We start from the raw sequence: 19753 nt of genomic DNA, 5'->3' as shown, positions 1-19753 counted from the left end.
GAAGATGTAAAGAGAAGGTTGTTGAGTTTTGGGGGTTTTACCCCCATTTTCTAAATGAAACAGAAAAGTTAAGCCACTTTCTCTGCTAGAAAGGCTTTTCTTCACAGGTGCCTTCCAGACCTCCAGTCCAATGGTAGCTTCTGGTCTAGCAAGAGAAGGGTTGGACTTGACAGAAAGCCGGATGAACCCACTGAGCTCCCAAGGGAGACATGAGCTGGGGAGCAGCAGTCTCGTGGGGCAGCACCAGAGGTGTTGGGAATGGGGAGTGCTCAGTGGTCAGCAGAGCCCACCAGCAGATGTGTAGGAGGCAGTTGCATGCTGGAGCAAAAAGGTGGCACAAATTTGCCTTAGACACATAGTGTATCTTGCTGGAGAACCTGCTTCAGGTGACCACATGGCAAGCATAAGCTCTTGGGTTCAGTCTTGTACAACCCCTGCACTTGCTCGTACTCTTACATGCGTTGTGCCTGCCACTCAGCGGAATTATCTTTAGGATTATCTTTATAGCAAATCTCTAACATTCATCACGGCCTTTGTTTTACTAGAGCCTCTGTTTTGATTCTGGGTGCCTGTGTTGCACGACTGCCCAGCAGTGGCCAAAGGCAGAGCACTTCTGAAGGACTTGAGGATGCGTATGCAAAACTTCCCTTTTAAAAATTCAGGTCCATCTCCATTCTCCCACCCAAGAGATGGCTGGGACCACATTTCATCCAGCCACTAGTCACTGGGAGGGTGACACAGCTGTACCATAGAAGTCAAGACCTACAGGGCTGCATGCTGGTGCGGTCATGGGCACCTGGAAGCTTGATGACCACTTGCGTTCCCTTGCCGTGGGCAGGCAGGACCTGCCCTTTAATCCAAACGCTTGCATAAGCACAAGTGGCACGGGCAGTCGCAGGCGGTGGAAGTGGTGCTGGTCCCTGTTGGAGAGGTTAATGTAGCACTTTGTTTTGAAAAGGGTGGGATGAAATGCAGCAACCTCTGACGGTCTGCTGCAGAGACAAGCACAAGCCCTGGTGGACGTGCCCCTGTGCCGGGTGCCTGCGGAGCTGACAGATAGGTTATCTCGTTTCCTTCTGAAAACACAGGCCCTCTCTGATGATGGCAAATTCACCTGTTATGGAAATATAGTTATTCTTTATTCAAGACGGATAATTGATCTCACCCCTTTGCCTATGGGGAGAAAAAAAAAAGAAAAGGTAGATATCAACATTTAAGTGACACTTAGATTGTAGCAACTGCATCAAAAGACATGGATGACACTGGTTGCTGCTTTCTCCCTATAACCAATTCTTAGAAGTTCGGGGTTCGTGGTACCCCGTCCCCCCAAGATCTGCAGGCAAACAGGAGCATCAGGCAGCAGCTCAGCACAGGCTTCCCAGTGCCACCGTGCCACCACGCTGCCCCTTGGGTGGGAGGCTCCTGTTCCAGCATGAAAACTGTGTTTGCTCAGCCCTCGGTCTCCCTGCCGAGCCTGCCAAGGAGGCTGCCAGCACCCCGGGTGATTGATGAGGCAGGCACATGCCTGCAGCTGAATAGGGATCCTTGGAGAAAAGCCACATAGCTGCCACCAGCTAGGCATAACTTCTAGTCATTGGACCCGAGGTGAAAGACTTTGCCCTGAAAGTATGCAGGACACCATCCGGTATCATTTACTTCTTAATCTGAATGGTCAGGAAAACTGGTTGGCAATTAAATTCTTAGATGGGTATTAGGTATTATACCCTGTGCTGAGGAGCACCTCTCGCACCGGGGCATGGTTGCCCCTGCCGAGTGCTGCGTTCTCTAACTCGGTTGGAGAAGACAGACCCCAACAGAAGTCAAATCACTGGAAATGCAATTAGTAATAAAGGCTGGGTATGACTTATGCAAATGTCTGTCACTCGTGACATCTGAGCAGACGCAATTGCAATCTGAGGGAGAATTCCTGAAGTTAATCCTCCCGGTGGCTTCCAGACTAATTTGTTAAGGGATTGAGGGAGATTTTCTAAATAAACAATGCAGTTGTTGAAGATTATGATAATGCCACTGTTGATCAGATGTGGGCATGGCCAGAGTTTGGATTTTGCTGGCTCAGAGTGACTTGCTGTGTTTACAGTGTTCATGATCAACACAGGCCGCTCTAGCATTGCTTGGCATTGTCTGGTAAAGATGCAGAACATTAATTGCAATCTTAAGCAAATCTGGGGGGCGGGTGGGCAGGGCAGTGCTGTAAATACTGAAAACGTCGTTCAGTTAGGAGCAACCTACTTCTCTGGGCGTATTTTTCCAGGAAGAAATACAATTTTGTGGATCTACATTTCCAAACCTAAATTCATAATATCTCCAAGAAACGCCAATATAGTTTTTAAAGGCACTCTCAAGTGTGCAAGGCAGAAAGCGTATCAAAATTTAGTGCTTCCTCTTAAAACAAATCACTTATTCTTACTTAAGATTTAGCCATATTTCTAATTGTATCATTTCCTTATCACCCATCCCATTGTGAGTATTGAATATTTAATATTTAATAGCAGAAGGTACTGCAGCGTTGTGGAGGTCAGTGGTGGCATGATGAGGAGGCGTCAGTGGACAGTGCTAACTTCCAGCAGAACGCTGATGGTATACTTCACCAGATCATCAGTTTGTGCTGGATGCCTTTTCTTCTGCAGCATTTTCATGGGATCAAGCGTTCTGCCGTAGCTTAAGCACGGGGAAGCTTGCAGGACACCAAAAACACAGAGAGCATGACCACAGTCAAGTCGTTAGCTCTAGTTTTGAGAACTTAGAACTTATCTGTGGTTACCTGTGGAAGTGCTGGGCCTCTTCACAAAGAAAGTTGCCAGGGTTTCTTCAGTTATATGAGGAAGAAAAGCAATTCAAGTGAAAAGGCACTTTCTTTGCTAGCCGCAACCAAAATTTTTAATGAGCATCCCGAGGGACATATATGTTTAATTTACTTTCCAACTCAAGAGGTCAGGGAGTTCTTACTGGATTACCGATACTGTTAGCCAGATGCAGGTTACAAATAGTTTTTCACAACTTTCTTACAAGATCTGTATCAGCAGATTATTGTGCTTTTGGGTGGGCTGGCTTTTATACTTACGAAGTAGGATGGTAGGTAGTGCGTGGGGGCACACATACGATGAGGGTACATGAGGGTATGACCTTAGAATCAGAGCTATGCATTTGCATCATTTATCCGTACTGTGTATTTTTGGTGCTAGTGGGCATGACTGTTAAAAAACAAACAAACAAACAAACAAACAACCCAAAAAACGTAGCAATTAAAATTACAAGCGTCTGAAGGAGGGGAAAGAAATTAGATTTTCCATTGCTGAATGCATGCCAGCGTTTTACATTTAAAGTTCAAAATGTTTTTCTAGTCAAACAGATAAAATAAGTTGCTCGTGTCTGACTGCAAAACATTGTTTCCTACATGCTCAGAACTCAATTTTTAAAATGCCACGAAAAAAAGGTAATCCCTGCAAGAATAGTTCAGTTTATGAGTCATTTCCTGGCATTCTGACTGAAGATTCAGACTCCCATCGTTGCTGAGGCCCAATTCATCCTCTTCCACCTAAATCCACAGGATCATCAATAAAAGTCCTAGTCTAGATAAGACCATAGATTTGATATACAGAAACGGAAGCTTTACAGATTCTGATTAGAAATTATATACATCGTTAATAGTGAAGGTGTATAGTTGGCATGATAATCTGCCCACAGTTCTGATGGTTTCGCTGTCCTTTGAAATCTTTAAATCAAGTCAGTATTTCCCTTTCTAAAGGAAAGGTTTTACTCAGGTGCAAGCCATGTTACTGAGGCAGGACTCACTGGGTGACGTTCTGTGGTTGTAGAAGGCAGAACACCGATTAGATGGTAACATGAGTCCCTTCCATCCCTAAAATATCACAGGATCCTGTAAAAACCCATCTCGAACTTCAGCCAGCAGTCTTGGAGGTGGGAAGCCAAGAGCCAGGAGGACAGGCGAAGTGTTGCTGCACGTTTGCCCTGTTCTTACTCTTCCACAGCATCTGCCACTCCCTCAGTGGGGCTTTGGCCTGGCCTGTGACTACCATTTACATTCCTAACATGTCCCGAAAAGCACTGAAGGGCCACCTGGCTAATATTTACTCTTTCTTGGTCCTGCTTGGATGTGGTTGCGGAGCCCTTGCAGGTGGTAGTGGGTGTAACGGGGGGCAGCTGGCCTGCCCTTGCGGAACAGGCACACGTGAGCCTGGACTTTAAAAGCCACTCCCTGCAATTCCACCGATACTTATTCATGTGGATTTCAATTAGTAGTAATTGGTTTTGTTGATTTTTGGTGTTTTTTTTCTGGTAGAGGGTAAGTGCAAAGTGATTGATATCTGGGAAAGGAAATCAGGATTTGGCGGTGGAGCGACATTCCATTGTCTTGACTCAAAATAACAAATAACTCGCCTCTAAATCTGTGTCTCGGGAAATGAAAGTGTAAAGCAGTGAAAGTCATTTGGAGGTCACTGAGAGGCAAAGTGTGTCCTGCTCCCCAGCCCGGAGTCGCTCAGCTCTCCGTAGCAGCTTTGAGAAATCTCTCGGGGGGGCTGGGGAAGAGGAGGGCAGGCGCGTACCCAGTGCCCGGCTCTTTCTCTCCCCCGCCTGCTTTCGGAACTGTTGCTCTTGCACAGTTTGCAAACACCACCTGAAAACACTGGTTGTTGAGGCTGTGATTTTATACACAAATGCAAACAGTAACTTTTCAGAAATGGTCCCCAGGGTTTTCGCTGTGCGAGTCACAGCAGGGACCACGTCGTGTCAAAACCAACCCGAGATCCCACTCTTCTGGAAGCCTCATCCTCAGCAAGGCTGCTCGGTGCTTTCTCCTCTCACTCCTCACAGTTTTTAAAAGTTTTGAAAACTTGCATGCCCAGTTACAGCACTGCCACTTCTATGTCTGTGCCCACCCCACGCCTGAGCTGGGTCTCGGCTGCGTGGTTTTCCCCATGGTGTGGGGCTCTCAGGTCGCCTTGGGGAAGGTGGCACCCGGTGGTACTCCTTGAGCATGATGTTGCTCGAGCTGAGCTGTCTAACACCTCCACTCCGCAAAACTCCTCAAGGGTTTAATGGCACCTCCCAAAATGTTGATTTTCAGCACCTCCTGAAGGCTAAGGAGATGCAAGGGACCTCCATGAGAGCTGGCAGAGTCCGAATGGCCCTTGGCTCACCATAAGGCCCTGAGGATGGTGCTTGAAGGCTGTGCTGTGCAGCCCAGCCTGCCAAGGGCTTCTGCAAAGCTGTTAGAGTCATTGAATTGGCACCTCAGGAATTTGGTGCGAGTGCTTTGAAGTGCACTGTTATCTCCGTTTAATCACACACTAAATCTACAGTAACTCACTGATTCACAGTAACTTTTCGGGTGTTTTGCATCTGTCTGTGGAGTGAGGGGAAGCAGCACTTTGCAATTACCTGGCCACGAAGGGGTCTGTGTGTACCAGGAAACCCTTGCAAAGACCCATCCATGAGGGGGGTAGCCCACAGAGCAGTGTGGGATTCCTGGATTTTATAGACTCCGTTGTGTCCCAAGCTGAGCAGCGTTTTGCTTGGCAAGGTCTCACCAGGGATGAGTCCAAGGAGAAGGAGTTTATTTGCTGTGAATAAGTGTCACGTTGTGCTATTTCTAGGTATTTCTTGGACTCTGACAGCAATAGCATTTGCATCCTGGATGCAAAATTAAGTTGTAAAACATAAAAGACTTATAACGAGTGGTGCTTTGGCAGGTAGATAGGGAGAAACGGTGAAGGGAGAAGGGTTTGCTGAACTGGAAAAGGAGAATATGTGAAGGAGAGCACGGGTGCTCTTCCAGCATTCTTCACGCACTGTCCTCTCCCAATTCTCCAAGGATCCAGGAAGAACATCCTTGTTGGTGGAAGGGTTGGCGGAAGCGAGGGAGGCAGCAAAATAGGCAGAAAAAGGGTTCAGAGGGCAGGAGACGGCAGGGAGAAAGCGCACCAGCCACAGGGGCAGATCAGAGGGAAGAAGAGTCATGGAATGTGTTGGGTTGGAAGGGACCTTTAAAGGTCATCTAGTCCAACCCCAGAGGGCTGCAGAGGGCAGACGAGGGAACCCGCAGCAGCAGAGCGCCATGGTGAGCGATGTCTCCCACGCGGAAGGCTGGATGTTGTCTTGAGGAGTGGGCATGGTCTCTCAGAGCCAAAACAGGTCCTTCTTGCTGTGTCACTGATTCAGCAACAAAGAGCTGAGAAGCATCTGTGAATACAAATGTGAGGATAAAATTTCCATTTGCAGGGGGGGAAAACCCATTCTTCCCATCAGCGCTGCAGCAGCCTTTGCCAAAATTAGTCAAATCCAAGAATATACTCTTTGGAGGAGCTGGATGATATTTGTGAAGATGCTGGTCAGGCTCTGTGGAGGGAAGGAGCACATCTGGACACTGTGTGCATGTGTAGCCATGGCTTTTTGCAGCCTCACCATGCCATTGCCACATGGTGGGACAGGAGGGCTGCTCCCCATCTCTGTCCTACCACCGAAAGAGCAGCAGCAATGGGGGCAGCGCCGTTCACGTGTGCCAGTTCTCATAGCTGTGCCGAAAGCCCCTGCTTTGAATATCAAAGTTTAGCCTCTGGATGCGGCAGTGAAGGAGATAACGAATCAGGCTGGTAAAACTGGCTCAACTTTGTAGCCGAGCCTGGATCCTGAGGATGGGTGTTTCAGGCAGTTTGTCTCGGAAAAGGAACTGGTCTGGTGGCTTTTCAGGATTTGCATTTTTGACTCACCGATGAGAAGCTTTTTGGTTTTCCTTTTCACTGTCACAGGCTCTCATGTTTCTCTACAGACTCAAGCCAAGTTTGTATAAAGCAATGCCATTAAAATATTCAGGGAATAAAGGGGATACATACATCAAAGGAGTAAGGGGTTTATGTGAAATGATTTGTCCTGCCTTTCCCTGGTGACTAATCAGGATGTGTAAAAGATTCTCAGTTCTTCACACTGCCTTATTTTAAAGGTGCTCTGGAAAGCTGTAGGGGGAAACTTTGAAAAGCAGAGATTACCATTAATGGTTTCTCTTAATCTTGCCTAATGTGGAGTTTCCCGATTGATCAGAACAGCCTGCAAGTCCGTGCCACGGTGCTAAGCTTCTCTAGCATTTCCTAGTCTCTTCCCCTGGGATTGCAAGCACGGTGCTTTCCACATTTGTTTTTTCCTGTTTATTTATTTATTTTCCTTGCGGGAGGGGGCTGGGCTCCGTCCGCTTGCCCAGGGAGACCCGCCGCCGCCGCAGACCCTTAATGAGCTTTTTGACCACTGAAGCAGCACAGCATCGCCTGGGAATCGGAGGGGGTTTCTCCCTTCCCCATGTTAGGTAGCGGAGCAGAGGCCAGCGGGTTAACGAAGGAGCCGGGGCGGCTGGCAGGCTGCCTAATGAGCGCCAGGGAGCCGGCAAGGGGGGACCCTGCTGGCGGCCGGAGCCCCGGCAGCAGCCTACAGTGGGACCTGATGCCAGTTGCTCCATTTTTTCCCATTATTACTGTAGCTGGAAGCATTAGGAAGCAATGAGCCCCAAAGGGTACGAACGTGAGGCGTTTTCCACCCAGCACTTTTGGGGGTGGTGGGGTCTGAACCAGCACATTAACAGTGCAGTGGAGTGCTTTTCTTGTATTAAAAATAACTAGGAAACAGATTCTTTTTAACCTTTAGCCTCTCCAAACAGTCAATAAATCATTAGCTACTGATTAACAAAAACAGAAGGGTAACTTATTGTCCAGTAAGCAAACTCTTGGAAGCACTGAAAGGCTGGCACTGACTTCAGGATGGCTTTTCATTTTACACATTTGCACTTATTAAAAAGACAAACAAACCAAGCTCTGCATATTAAGCCATGCCACACAAAGCATTTTGCGAAAAGACCAACTTTCTAAAATAGATAGATAAATTTTTTAATGTGTACAGTGACCTGAGCAAGTGCAGTATTCACGATATGCAACATTCCATCTGTCTCCCAAGAAAACAGGTCTCCTCGTGCCAAGCATAAAGGGAAGAGTTGTGTCCCATTTGCGAGGGTTCCCGGTTTGTGTTCTCAAAGTGTTGGCCATACTTACAGTCTGCTGCTGAATCGTCTCCTCGGCTGCCAGCTCCTTCAAAAGACTCGATGGGGTGGCTAAAGCAGAGGAAGTCCGCGTGGCCAAGGCTGGGGCTGGAGAGCACAGCTTTCAGTTTGAGTTCAGGGAATGTCCGTGAAGTTGGAATCCTCTCCCGTGGCCGACCAAAAACGCTCTCCCTCTTTCCATCTGCACAAAAACTCGAGTGGTGATTTTTTTATCTAAGTTGGATAAAGGTGTTTCTGGTAGAGGAAATGCTTGTGGGACCTTTGGAAAAGCCCTATTATCTTACGGATTAACTAATAAAAGGGTGAGATCCAGGAATACGAGTGTCATCACTGCTGCTGATTAACTACACAAACATTGTACTTTATAGTGTTGCTATTACATGTACAGTGTCTAGTCTTTTGTATTTCAAAATAAATCTACCAAAGATTGGACTATTTGCTTAGACTTCTCCAACAATTTTGCATTGTGACTCTTGAAAACTATAGTATTTATAATGTAAAAACGTTAAGTATTTAAGACAAGGCTTTCATTGTCCGTTAACCTGTCTTTTCTGTTCACTGTGCATCGTTAGACCATCTGTGTCTTTAATAAGTAACTGTATGGGCTCTCGCAGTTTAAATATTTACTTTAAAATAATAGAGGATCCAAATGAAACTGAGATACATGAGAATATCCGTGTCTGATGTTTTAAGTGGAATGGGAGTAGATTTGTGCAGTAGATTTGCAAACTATAAACAGATGTGTTTTGATGACCTTCTCTCCTCTATCTGGTCTCCATTTATAAAACACAAGTTCACAGATTAAGCTTCTCAGGGTTTTACAGGCACCTGGGAGAATCTACATGTGTTTCTCTCTGTTGAAGTTGTGGGGAGAAGTCCAAACAGTTCATTGCTCCGTACTTGGGTTTCATGAAAATCAGATTCGGCATCGCTAGTAAAATACCTTCACAGCGGTGTCCCCTCACTGCAGCCTGAGAAAGTCCCTGCAGGTGGCCAAGGGGAGTGACATGCACCTTTGCAGCATGAGATGGTCACTCCTCCAGGTCACCACTGAGGACAATAGGAGTCTCACTGTTAACCCCGCCGTGGTCAGAAAGGGAGCTGCAGTTTTCAAAAGACATCCTGGGTGACTGTCATTCTTGCAATTACAGTTTGTAATTGTGACTCTGTCCGGGCAAGGGAGAATGTCTTGGGTTAGACACAAGATTTGAGATTGTCCACCCATAGATCAGAACCGCTAATGTCCTTCATGAAAGCTCAGTGAGGCAAAGTTAAGTCTCATAACATTGTGTACAATTTTAGGTACTAATTGTCATTGTTTGAGGAATATAAATGTGGTTCGTCTTGTGTTACAGAGAAAGTTAGGTGGCTTCTGCTCTCACCTGTAGATCCTGAATCAGGGCTGTTTCTTTTCTCCAAGTGACTCTGTATGCAATTATAACAAGAACATGTAAGGGTCAATATAATGAACACAACATATTTTAATATGTTAATATGTTTAATATGAGGCCTCATCTCGAGTGCTGTGTTCAGTTCTGGGCCCCTCTGTACAAGAGGGACATTGAGGTGCTGGAGCGTGTCCAGAGGAGAGCTACCAGGCTGGTGAGGGGTCTGGAGACCAGGTCACATGAGGAGAGGCTGAGGGAGCTGGGCATGTTTAGCTTGGAGAAGAGGAGGCTGAGGGGAGACCTCACTGCCCTCTACACCTACCTGAAAGGAGGTTGTAGAGAGGTGGGTGTTGGCCTCTTCTCCCAGGTGAATAGTGACAGGACCAGAGGAAATGGTCTGAAGCTGGGGCAGGGGAGGTTTAGATTAGATATTAGGAAGAATTACTTTACTGAAAGAGTGGTCAGGCACTGGAACAGCCTGCCCAGGGAGGTGGTTGAGTCACCATCCCTAGAGGCATTTAAGAAACATATAGATTTGGCACTTCAGGGCATGCTCTAGTGGCAGAGATTGTAGGGTGGGTTTTGTTTTTTTTTTTTAATGTGTGTGTATGGTTGGACTCGATGATCTCAAAGGTCCCTTCCAACCATGAAGATTCTATGATTCTATGATAATACGGGGGGCACAGAATGTTTGAAGAATCACTATGTGGTGGTGATAACACACTGCAACACTTAGGGCTGCTGTGTTTCCTTTTTTTTTTTTTTTTTCCGTCCAGGATGAATCAACTTCTTTCATAGTTTGTTTAAGGGAGGCCAAGTCCTCTCTCTGGTGCTGTTTGGTACCTCTCCTTGCTACTCAGTTTTACAGCATGTGGTCTTTGAAGTTTGAATTCCAGCCCCTCTCTGGACGAGCGCTAAGTAAAAAGGCAGCCTCTGGGGTTAGCAGCACAAGGTAAATTTTCAGCCCCATGAGCAGGAACTCAGTTACTTGCATTACCATTAATGGGGGTCATGCTGGTAAATTCCTGTACACCACATTGAACATTTACTCATGAGTGCAGAATTGGCACAGCTAATGGAACTTGCCTTTCGGGTAGCATGGTGTTTCAGGAGATGAGTCTGACAGGCAGAAAGGACGGCTAAGTACCCAGATGAAAGTCTGGCTTTTAACTCCTTGAACATATTTCCAGGAAATAATAGTGTGAATTAATGCTGGTTAGTGTTAGCTGTTCCTACTGTTAGGGATCAGTCTTGCTCCAGTAGGATTCCTCAGAGGCGAAGATGGTGCCTGAAATGTAAATGTGTGTGCTATCATTTAGCGTTGGCAATTCGCTTTCTTGTGTATTTTCCAAGTACTACTTACTTATTTTGTTTTGAACATAGACTAGTCCTCTTGCTAACACCAACTTCTATAATCACAAACAAAGTTCTTCTTTTTATAATTTTCGCCCCGGCAGCTTTCCCAAAGGTTTCCTCCTATAGCTGAGTATCACCTGCTGATTTCCACCTTACATTACTCATGGGCATCTTATCCCCATTTTTTTCTGGTACTACGTCCGTTGCAGTAGTAGCATCTTCTCATTTCCAAAACTCTTCCTTAGCCTTCGCTTTGCTAGGCTGAACACAGCAAGTCCTTTTTGTCTATTTGATATAAGGTAAGCTTTCCATTGCCCTGGCTGCAGTCCTGTACATCTGCTTTAGTTGGAAGTTATTTTTAATAAATGAAATCAACATTGTCCACAATATTCTGTCCTAGTCAGTGTCATAGAATTTCCCTCATACTTCACAACAACCCACTGTAGTATTGTGTTTTATATATTTTAATCACACCATGGTTCACAATTGTTTTGCAGTCAGTTAATACAGTTTTGTTTTTCTCATTTTTCATAATTTGCAGCTGATGATCTCTGATCCTGCAATACAAATTCCGGTAGTTAGATCCCGAGTTTCATGTTCTGTGATTAATTCTTTTTCTAGGACTCAGCTATTCAAAGTGGTTCTTTATTTTAATGCAGGATACTCTAAATATCCTTTGCATCACCAGCAAACTATATTTACTATTAATCAAAATATTAAATTACTAAAATCAGTTTCATGATTCAATTCTGAAGTAACTCCTAACTTAGGCTCCCTCAGTTCCAGTCTTTTATTTATTTCACATTACTTCAATTATAAAGTATTCCCTGCACTAAGCATGGAGATGAGTAGTGTAGTACTTGTCACGTATAAGCGAAGAAAAGAGTCCATGTCACATTAAATCACTCAGAGAATCTCTTTCCTTTCCCAGCAACATATTATTCCATTTTGGGAAAAGCCTATTCTGTCAAAGGAGCCTTTTGACGCGGTCAGAAAATCACTGTTTGAATGTGTGTTTGAACTAAGTATGGTTTGAACTGACGATCAGTCTCTTCCCATTCACCGGAATATTCCGTTTCCTCTTCACCAGTTTATAGTTCTGTGTGGTCATCAGAGCCAAAGAGATGCCAGAGGTCTGCACAGCAATGACCAGTCAACATCTAGAGAAACACTTCGCAATTTCTACGTTAAGTAAAAGTGGGGGGGGGGGGAAATCAATTTGCTACTGCAGCTATTTGACTGTGAAGGAGCAGCTGCAGACTGCTGAGTCTCATCAGGTTGCAATCTTGATTAACATTGGGCAGATCCCCCCTGCTGCGAGAATAAATACCCTGCCTTTGTCAAGGCTCCCATGTAAGAAACAATAGGTTGTTTCAGTGAAGCAAAAGAACGTAAATGTTAATCGAATCATTCCTCCAAATGAATAGAAGCAGCACCCAGAATGTAAACATTTTAGTTTTGGAAGGGAATGTCTGCCTGTCAGTTGGTTAATTTTCTATGTATTGTTTCATGTACTTTGAAAAGCTGCTCACTAACATCGCCATCATTGCGTACAATAACATTTTCAGCACTGCAAATACGTATGCTTCCTGTCTTTCCAAGCTGGGCAGTGGCAAAGCCCAGGGAGTATCGGAAAAAATGAAATCTGCCTTAATATCACTCGAGAGAGGTCAAAACCTTATACTGTGTAACTGCCAAACTATGTGATCACGTTAGTTCTTGGTAGAGGAAATGGAAAATACTTTCCAACTGGAATTGACACCAGGAAACATGTTTTAAAAATGTTTTTTATACATTGGGATAATTACCCTTAGAAATAAATCTGTTTTTCTTTACGCATGATGAAAGTGGCTTTAGGTATTTTAACAAATTCATGTGTGTACAAGCGAAGCAGAAAGAATAGGCATTTATCTCCTTACTGCTTCCTTGTTTGATGTACAAATAAGGGATTTTGGTACGCAGTTGAGCAATATATGTTTTAAAGCAAGTGTACAGCAAACTACAGCGTGATACCCAGCCATCTTCCATTTTCATATGGTTACAACTATTGTTGATCAACACATCATAAAAATACCTCTTGGCTTTCGGTTTTGCCGCGTGTCTGGTCAGATCCTGGTGACTTCACTCCTGTGGGCTGTCCCTTTGCCTGTAGAGGAATGGCAGCAAAGCCAGGCGAGCTCAGCTCATTGCCTCTCTTGTACCCATAAAGTCCTCAGAGATCCTGCACCAGTGGTAGATCAGGACTCTGGAGCTCCCTACGAACACTAAACACTGAAAACGGCTTTCTTACATAATTTGCTAGTTCTTCATTGAGGCTGATATGCTGCTGTTTATGCACACACCCTTTTTTAGCAGTCGTGGTGCACTTCTCCACTGGAGGAATCCGTCTCTTCAGTTATTGCGTAGCAGGTGTCACCTCCTGTCGGTCACACTGGGGTCCATCTCATGAGATAGGAAATAAGTGAGGTGAAGGATACGTTCGTGGTAGAGGCACAGAAGTTTGGTGGTTGGATTCCCGGTGGTCCCATAGGCTTTCCTGTCTGTTGGGATCACTGAATTTCCCCAGTTGTTGGTAGTTGCTGAAGTGGGGAGAACAACAACTGCCAGCAGGGTGAATGGCAGAGCAAGCCAGTAACAGTGGAGGTGTGAAGCTGAGTGTGATAATTCTAGTTTTGTGGCCCACGTTCACCAGGGCACATTGTGATTGGGTTTGGCAGGAGTTTCCTACTGCCTGGGTGAAGTCGGACATCAGCGCAAGCTGGAGCATCTATTGCCACGCTAAAACACACTTTCTTCCCATCTTCCATGCACCACCCACAGTGTCAGTGTGTGTGCCTGGACCGAAGTGACTCTGTGAGCAAGCTCAGATCCATCCGTTATTTTCGATTGTCCAACTCTACAGGTCACTGATCTCTGTTCTCCCATGACTGGAAACTGGGGGCTTCTCAGACAGGTCAGCAATGGTCAGTGGTTTTCTGTGCCCCGGAATAAGCAGTCTTCATCTAAGCTCCCTTCTAGTCATCAGACAACCTTTCACTACAACCTTTGTAAGAACCTGCACTCAGTTTCTGGTGGCCCTGACAGACTACCCCTATTAGAGAAAATTTGATTTAAGCCTTTAGCCTCATTTGTGATATTACATCATTTTATGGTTTTCTGTCTTTGGGCAGAAACGATGTACCAATTCAAGTTACTTCATTTACTTGAGGTGAAGAACTGCAAAATGAGCAAAATTTATTAGTTTGCTGTGCAGAACTAAGAAAATGCCTCTTTGAAGGTACATGGGCCAAAATGGTTCAGCAGTGGAAAAGACCAAAGCCACTTCTGACCATGCTCTGTATCACACTGGGCATGTGTGGACTCTCTTTGAAGTCATCCGTTGGGGTTTTTTCTTGCCTAGATGTCATAGGTCAACTTAACTTCTACTGTTTTGTTTATATATCCTATTTTAGTGCCCGTTGGAGGGTAGGAAGAAGTCTGTCTTTGAGCTGGGTGAACCAGCACTTAAATCCCTTGTGTATGTAGCATTGTATGACACGTGCCGTGTATTTCTTGAAGCCCAACATTGGGCGATTAGGAATTCCTCATGGGCCTTCGGGAGAGAAGGTGGCCGTGGTGACCGTGGACGACTGTGACACAGCAGTGGCTGTGCGCTTCGGGAGCCTCATTGGAAACTACACCTGCGCTGCCCAGGGGACTCAGACTGGCTCAAAGAAGTAAGGTTTCCCTATATCTGCATTTTCCACTCATTCTTTTCTTCCAGACGAGAGTCAAGAGTATGTTGATTAACCACTAAGCAAATTAAGTTGGAAAAGCAGATACAATTTAACAAGAAAAAGTGACAAGGTTTAGTTTGGTAGGTGAAATTTGTTGGAGGCCACTGCAAATATCAGCACACCGGGTGGAATGCACAGTTTCATGTAGATATGTGCCCAAATTACTTGGAAAATGCAAATAAATAAAAAAAAAGACCTGAAGGTCAGTGTGGATGGCTCCCAAAAAGCACCTACTCAGTATGAAAACGTAGCTAGAAGGGCAAATAAAATGTTCGACTTTATTAATGAAGAGGATGGCTGAAGAGCTTATTACTTCCATCATTTAAGTTAATAGTCCTATCTTAAAAGAAGATGGAAATAAAGAAGGTACAAAAAAGGCCATCGAAAAATGATTAGGTATTAAAAGAAACTTTCCTGTGAGGAAACACCAGAAAGGTTAGTACTGTTGAGTTTAAAGATGAGATGGACAGCAAGAAACATAGTGGGGATATAAAATAATGAGTGATAGCAGAAAGACCATTGAGATGCCCATGCTGCTCTAAAATCCCAAGAGAAGGAGGGACCATAAAAATTAGAGTTGATTCAAACTGACCAGGTGATGTACTTTTCGCACAGTGTGGAGTCACTCAGTGGAACCTGCCTCCACCAAATGTTATTAAGACCAAGATCTTCAGAGGATTTAAAAAAGGTTGGGAATGTGTAATACTTAAGTCATATCAAAATCTACAGCATCTCAACCCTTGTGCTGTGGAGTATGAGACTGAGTGACTGGAGTCACAAGAGTCCTGTGGCTGGACATTTTTCCATAATTTTCTTTTTTTTTTCTTCATATTGGCCACTGGTAGGGACAGGTCATTGGATTCTGTGTGCGTATGACAGCTCCTAAGTTAAAAGTTACGATGTTTCTAGAAGGTCCTTTGATTACAAACTCTGGAAGTGCTGATGTAGCAGAGGGATGCGCATGGCAACACAAGTGAACTAAACGGCGCAAGTGTGCTTATGGATACAGTAAGATAAAGAACAAAACAAACAAAACAATCTATATGCAAGAAATGATGAGCATTTCTTTGTTTTTTTCAGATCTTTGGACCTAACTGGCCCTCTCCTCCTTGGGGGTGTTCCAAACTTGCCTGAAGATTTCCCGGTGCACAACAGACAGTTTATCGGCTGCATGAGGAACCTCTCCATCGACAGCAAGCCGATCGACATGGCTAGTTTCATTGCCAATAATGGCACCCTGCCAGGTACGAGTGGCTGCCACCTCAAAAGTCAATGCGAGAAAGCTCTCTGCCGCAGCTGTGTGTGTTACAGGGCTTAGGATGTCCAAGGGGCCGGCGCTGGGAGGAACCCCAGGAAGGGGCAGGGGACAGCGGGGTGTGAAATAGCTCCTGTCCCTCTGTTAGCACTGCTGAGTGCAAAGCGTTTGCGTGTGGCAGGGGCTCGAGGCGCGGCTGGGCATTGCACTGCCACCACATCACCGGCACGGCTGCAGCCTGCTCGGCACACCTCGTTTGTTTGAACAAGGAGCAGTCCCTGCCCGCGCCAGGGACACACACAATGGCCTGTGGCACAGCGCACACGTACAGGACTAAGCAGCTTGCAAACAAGGACGGGGCTTGTTTAGATCTTCTGCATTGCTATGAATTTCACCCAGGAATTTAGTCCTAAGTGAACTTTTCCCTCTTCTTTTTTTTTTTTTTTTTTTTTTCTAATTACCTTTTAAATGTCACTTTGCTCTGAAAGCCGGTGGGATTAGTTCATGAAAAAGACAACATTTTTAATGACTTCTTCATAAATTATGTTTGTCCTGTAAATCGAATTCCTCAGTCCTCCAAATATGAAACCTGCTGCATGAAGCAGCCTTTTGGAGTTTCTGATTTGGTTTCCAGTCCCTGGATCCCAGATCAGGATTAGTTTGGGTGTACAAAATGTTCTCATCATCATAAAATCATCTCTTCCACACACGAGTGGCAAATCCCTTCCTTCCACCCTGCTGAAGGTCTGTGTAAGAGCTAAATTGCAGTTTTTAGGTATGTTGCATTGATCACGGATTAAGAAGGGAGTCATAGCATAAGCTTCAAATGGCTGTTTTGTCTTGGAGCCCTTTTTTAACAGTTATGCCCCTAATTTTCATTAAATAAAAGTTTTTATCCGATGGAAATATACATCAGGAGGGGCATGAAGTGTTTTCTTCAGGATGGATTTTTTTTTTTCCTGATTTGGAAAAGTGTTTCCCTATAGCTTAAAACAATGATATATAGTCATGTTACTCCGCAGTGTAACACTGCGCATTGGCTTTCCCTGGTTAGTCTGTTGGTTGGATGACAGTAAGTTGCAAACAGTGGTGCTGAGTCACAGCACCAGTCAATCTGCCTGTTTCCAGCAGTGGAGAAGAGTGTAAAAACAGGACAAGCACGCAGTGATATTTCCCCCAAAATTTCTCTTAGTCCCCAGAGGTTTACAGCTCAGTGACTGTTTTTAATAGCCTTTGATTGATTTGTCTTTATGAATGTGACACTTGCGCGGTTCATGTAAACATCCACATTTTGCTTCGCTGACTTCAAGGATATTAAAAAAAAAAACAAACAAATTTATAATGGTCATGTCTTCTTTTTACATAAAAACTCAGGCTGTGCGGCGCAGAGGAACTACTGTGAAACCAGCTGGTGCCAGAATGGAGGCACGTGCGTCAACAAGTGGAACACGTACATCTGCGAGTGCCCCGTACGCTACGGAGGGAAAAACTGCGAGCAAGGTAGGACGCAAAGACCTCTCTGTGCATAGTCATGTGTGCAGGTTTCACTACCCATCGTTAGCGTTTCATGGCATGCATGTCAAACTGTAATGCTTAAAGGATAGGTAACAGAAGATTGCAATTAAGACTAAAAATCACCCATTATCTTTTTGAAACAATTTTAGAGATCGCCTGTATAGTAAATATGATGGATGACATACTGTCGTGAATAACAGCAGCTTTCATTGATTTACTTACATAAGCAAAGCAGTTCCACGGAACTTGGCAGTAGTTAGTAATTTGTTTATAGTAAAAATGCCTGATCCTAAGCCCCTTTAAATCAGTGGAAAGAATCCCGCTGACTTTATTGGGCTTTGACTCAAACCAGGGATGAATGTGCAGTTTTAATCACCGCTTTCTTGGCAAGAAGGCAGTCTCTGCTGAGTACGAGCACTTTCAGTTTTATTGGGTTTTTCTTTGATTGAACACAATGTGCGTATATGTGTAAAACCTCATTAATAAAGGATGAGGAAGGAGCAGCAGGTGTGTTTTATAGGGCGTGAAGAACTTGCAGTTAGTTTCTTTCCAAGGAAGTGAGGAGTCGTCTCCGTGAGGAGTCCCATGGGGTTACTGCAGCAGCAGGCTGCCCGCTGTAAGGTGGCACCTCCACGTCTAGTGGAGAGTTGCTCATTTGGAGTCTTCCTGGAGGCTTCCACGAAAGAAAACCTGCTTAAACTAGGCATGGCTTTCCCAGAAACAGAAGGCCAAATTCTGGCCTCTGATGCAGATGTGGTAGATCTTTGTTTCCATTATCCTCCTGTGACACTTATCATAGAATCAGAGAGTAGTTCGGGTTGAAAGGGACCTTTAAAGGTCATCTAGTCCAACCCCCCGGCCATAAGCAGGGACATCTTTAACTAGATCAGGTTGCTCAGAGCCCTGTCCAGCCTGACCTTGGATGTTTCCAGGGATGAGGCATCTACCACCTCTCTGGGAAACCTGTTCCAGTGTCTCACCACCCTGACAGTAAAAAATGTCTTCCTTAAATCTAGTCTAAATCTACCCTCTTTTAGTTTAAAACTGTTACCCCTTGTCCTTTCGCAACAGGCCCTGCTAAAAAGTCTGTCCCCATCTTTCTTATAAGTCCCCTTTAAGTACTGAAAGGCTGCAATAAGGTCTCCCTGGAGCCTCTGCTTCTTCAGGATGAATAACCCCAGCTCTCTTAGCTTTTCCTCACAGGAGAGGTGCGCCATCCCTCCGATTGTTTTTGTGGCCCTCCTCTGGACCCACTCCAACAGGTCCATGTCTTTCCTGTGCTGGGGGCTCCAGAGCTGGATGCAGTACTCCAGGTGGGGTCTCACCAGAGCGGAGTAGAGGGGCAGAATCACCTCCCTCAACCTGCTGGCCATGCTTCTTTCTAAGCAGCCCGGGATAGAGTTGGCTTTCTGGGCTGCGAGTGCACATTGTTGGCTCACGTCCAGCTTTTCATCCACCAGTAGCTGCAAGTCCTTCTTGGCAAGGCTGCTCTCAATCCCTTCACCCCCAGCCTGTATTGGTACCAGGAGTAGCACTGACCCAGGTGCAGGACCCTACACTTGGCCTTGTTGAATCTCATGAGGTTCACGCGGGCCCACTTCTCGAACCTGTCCACATCTCTCTGGATGATGTCCAGGTCATTCTGGATGGCATCCCCGTCCCTCAGGCATATCAACTGCACCACTCAGCTTGGTGTCATCTGCAAGCTTGTTGAGGGTGCTCTTCATCCCACTGTGTCATTGTCATTGATGTCTGTGTCATTGATGAAGATATTGAACAGTATTGGTCGTAATACGGACCCCTGAGGGACACCACTTGTCACCAGTCTTCATCTGGACATGGAGCCATTGACCACTACCCTCCTGGCTTTCAGGTTGTTCATTTGAGTGCTCAGATATGATCCTAACAGCATTAGCTATAATTAGGAAGCTATTTTTTAAAAAGTTAGCTAGAATATTTGCATTCTTATGTAGGAGTGATTGGCTGATGCATTACTTCAGTCCCTTTGACAGTGCTGGATCTGCGTCAGGTTCACAGACAGCAATGGCTTTGCAGGTTAAGAATTCAACTTTTTCAGTTACCCAGTCTTCATAAACTCTGGGATCTGGTCTGCAGTAGTGAGGATGGGGTGTCTTACCTTCACCACCCTGCTAGGACATGCTGTCTCACCTTCTGGCAGCTCCCATCTCCCTCTGCTGACATATAGAAGAGAGATAAAATTAGGGAAAAATGAGTTTCACCTTTGTTGTAGTTTAATTCTTTTGAAAATTGAGATATCGCAATGCTCTGAAGAAGATCTAGGAGCTGTGCCCGCCTTGCTCTTGACTGGCTACTGTCATTGCACCGGCCTTGAGCTGAACACCACAGGTTTGCACCAAAACAT

General features: G+C 45.2%; 1 protein-coding gene across 1 annotated transcript in view; it reads left to right on the top strand.

Annotated features, from left to right (window-relative positions):
• Positions 1-19753, top strand: part of CELSR1 (cadherin EGF LAG seven-pass G-type receptor 1) — a 175054-nt gene that overhangs the window by 109195 nt on the left and 46106 nt on the right. Inside the window, exons 6-8 of the mRNA XM_074586485.1 lie at positions 14383-14540; positions 15681-15844; positions 17230-17355. Coding sequence (XP_074442586.1) covers positions 14383-14540; positions 15681-15844; positions 17230-17355 — 448 coding nt within the window. The remainder of the gene's footprint in view (positions 1-14382; positions 14541-15680; positions 15845-17229; positions 17356-19753) is intronic.

This window comes from Larus michahellis, chromosome 1 (assembly GCF_964199755.1).
Source record: "Larus michahellis chromosome 1, bLarMic1.1, whole genome shotgun sequence".
NCBI lineage: Eukaryota > Metazoa > Chordata > Aves > Charadriiformes > Laridae > Larus > Larus michahellis.
The sequence above is the reverse complement of the archived record's forward strand: the minus strand, read 5'-3'. Positions and strand labels throughout refer to the sequence as shown.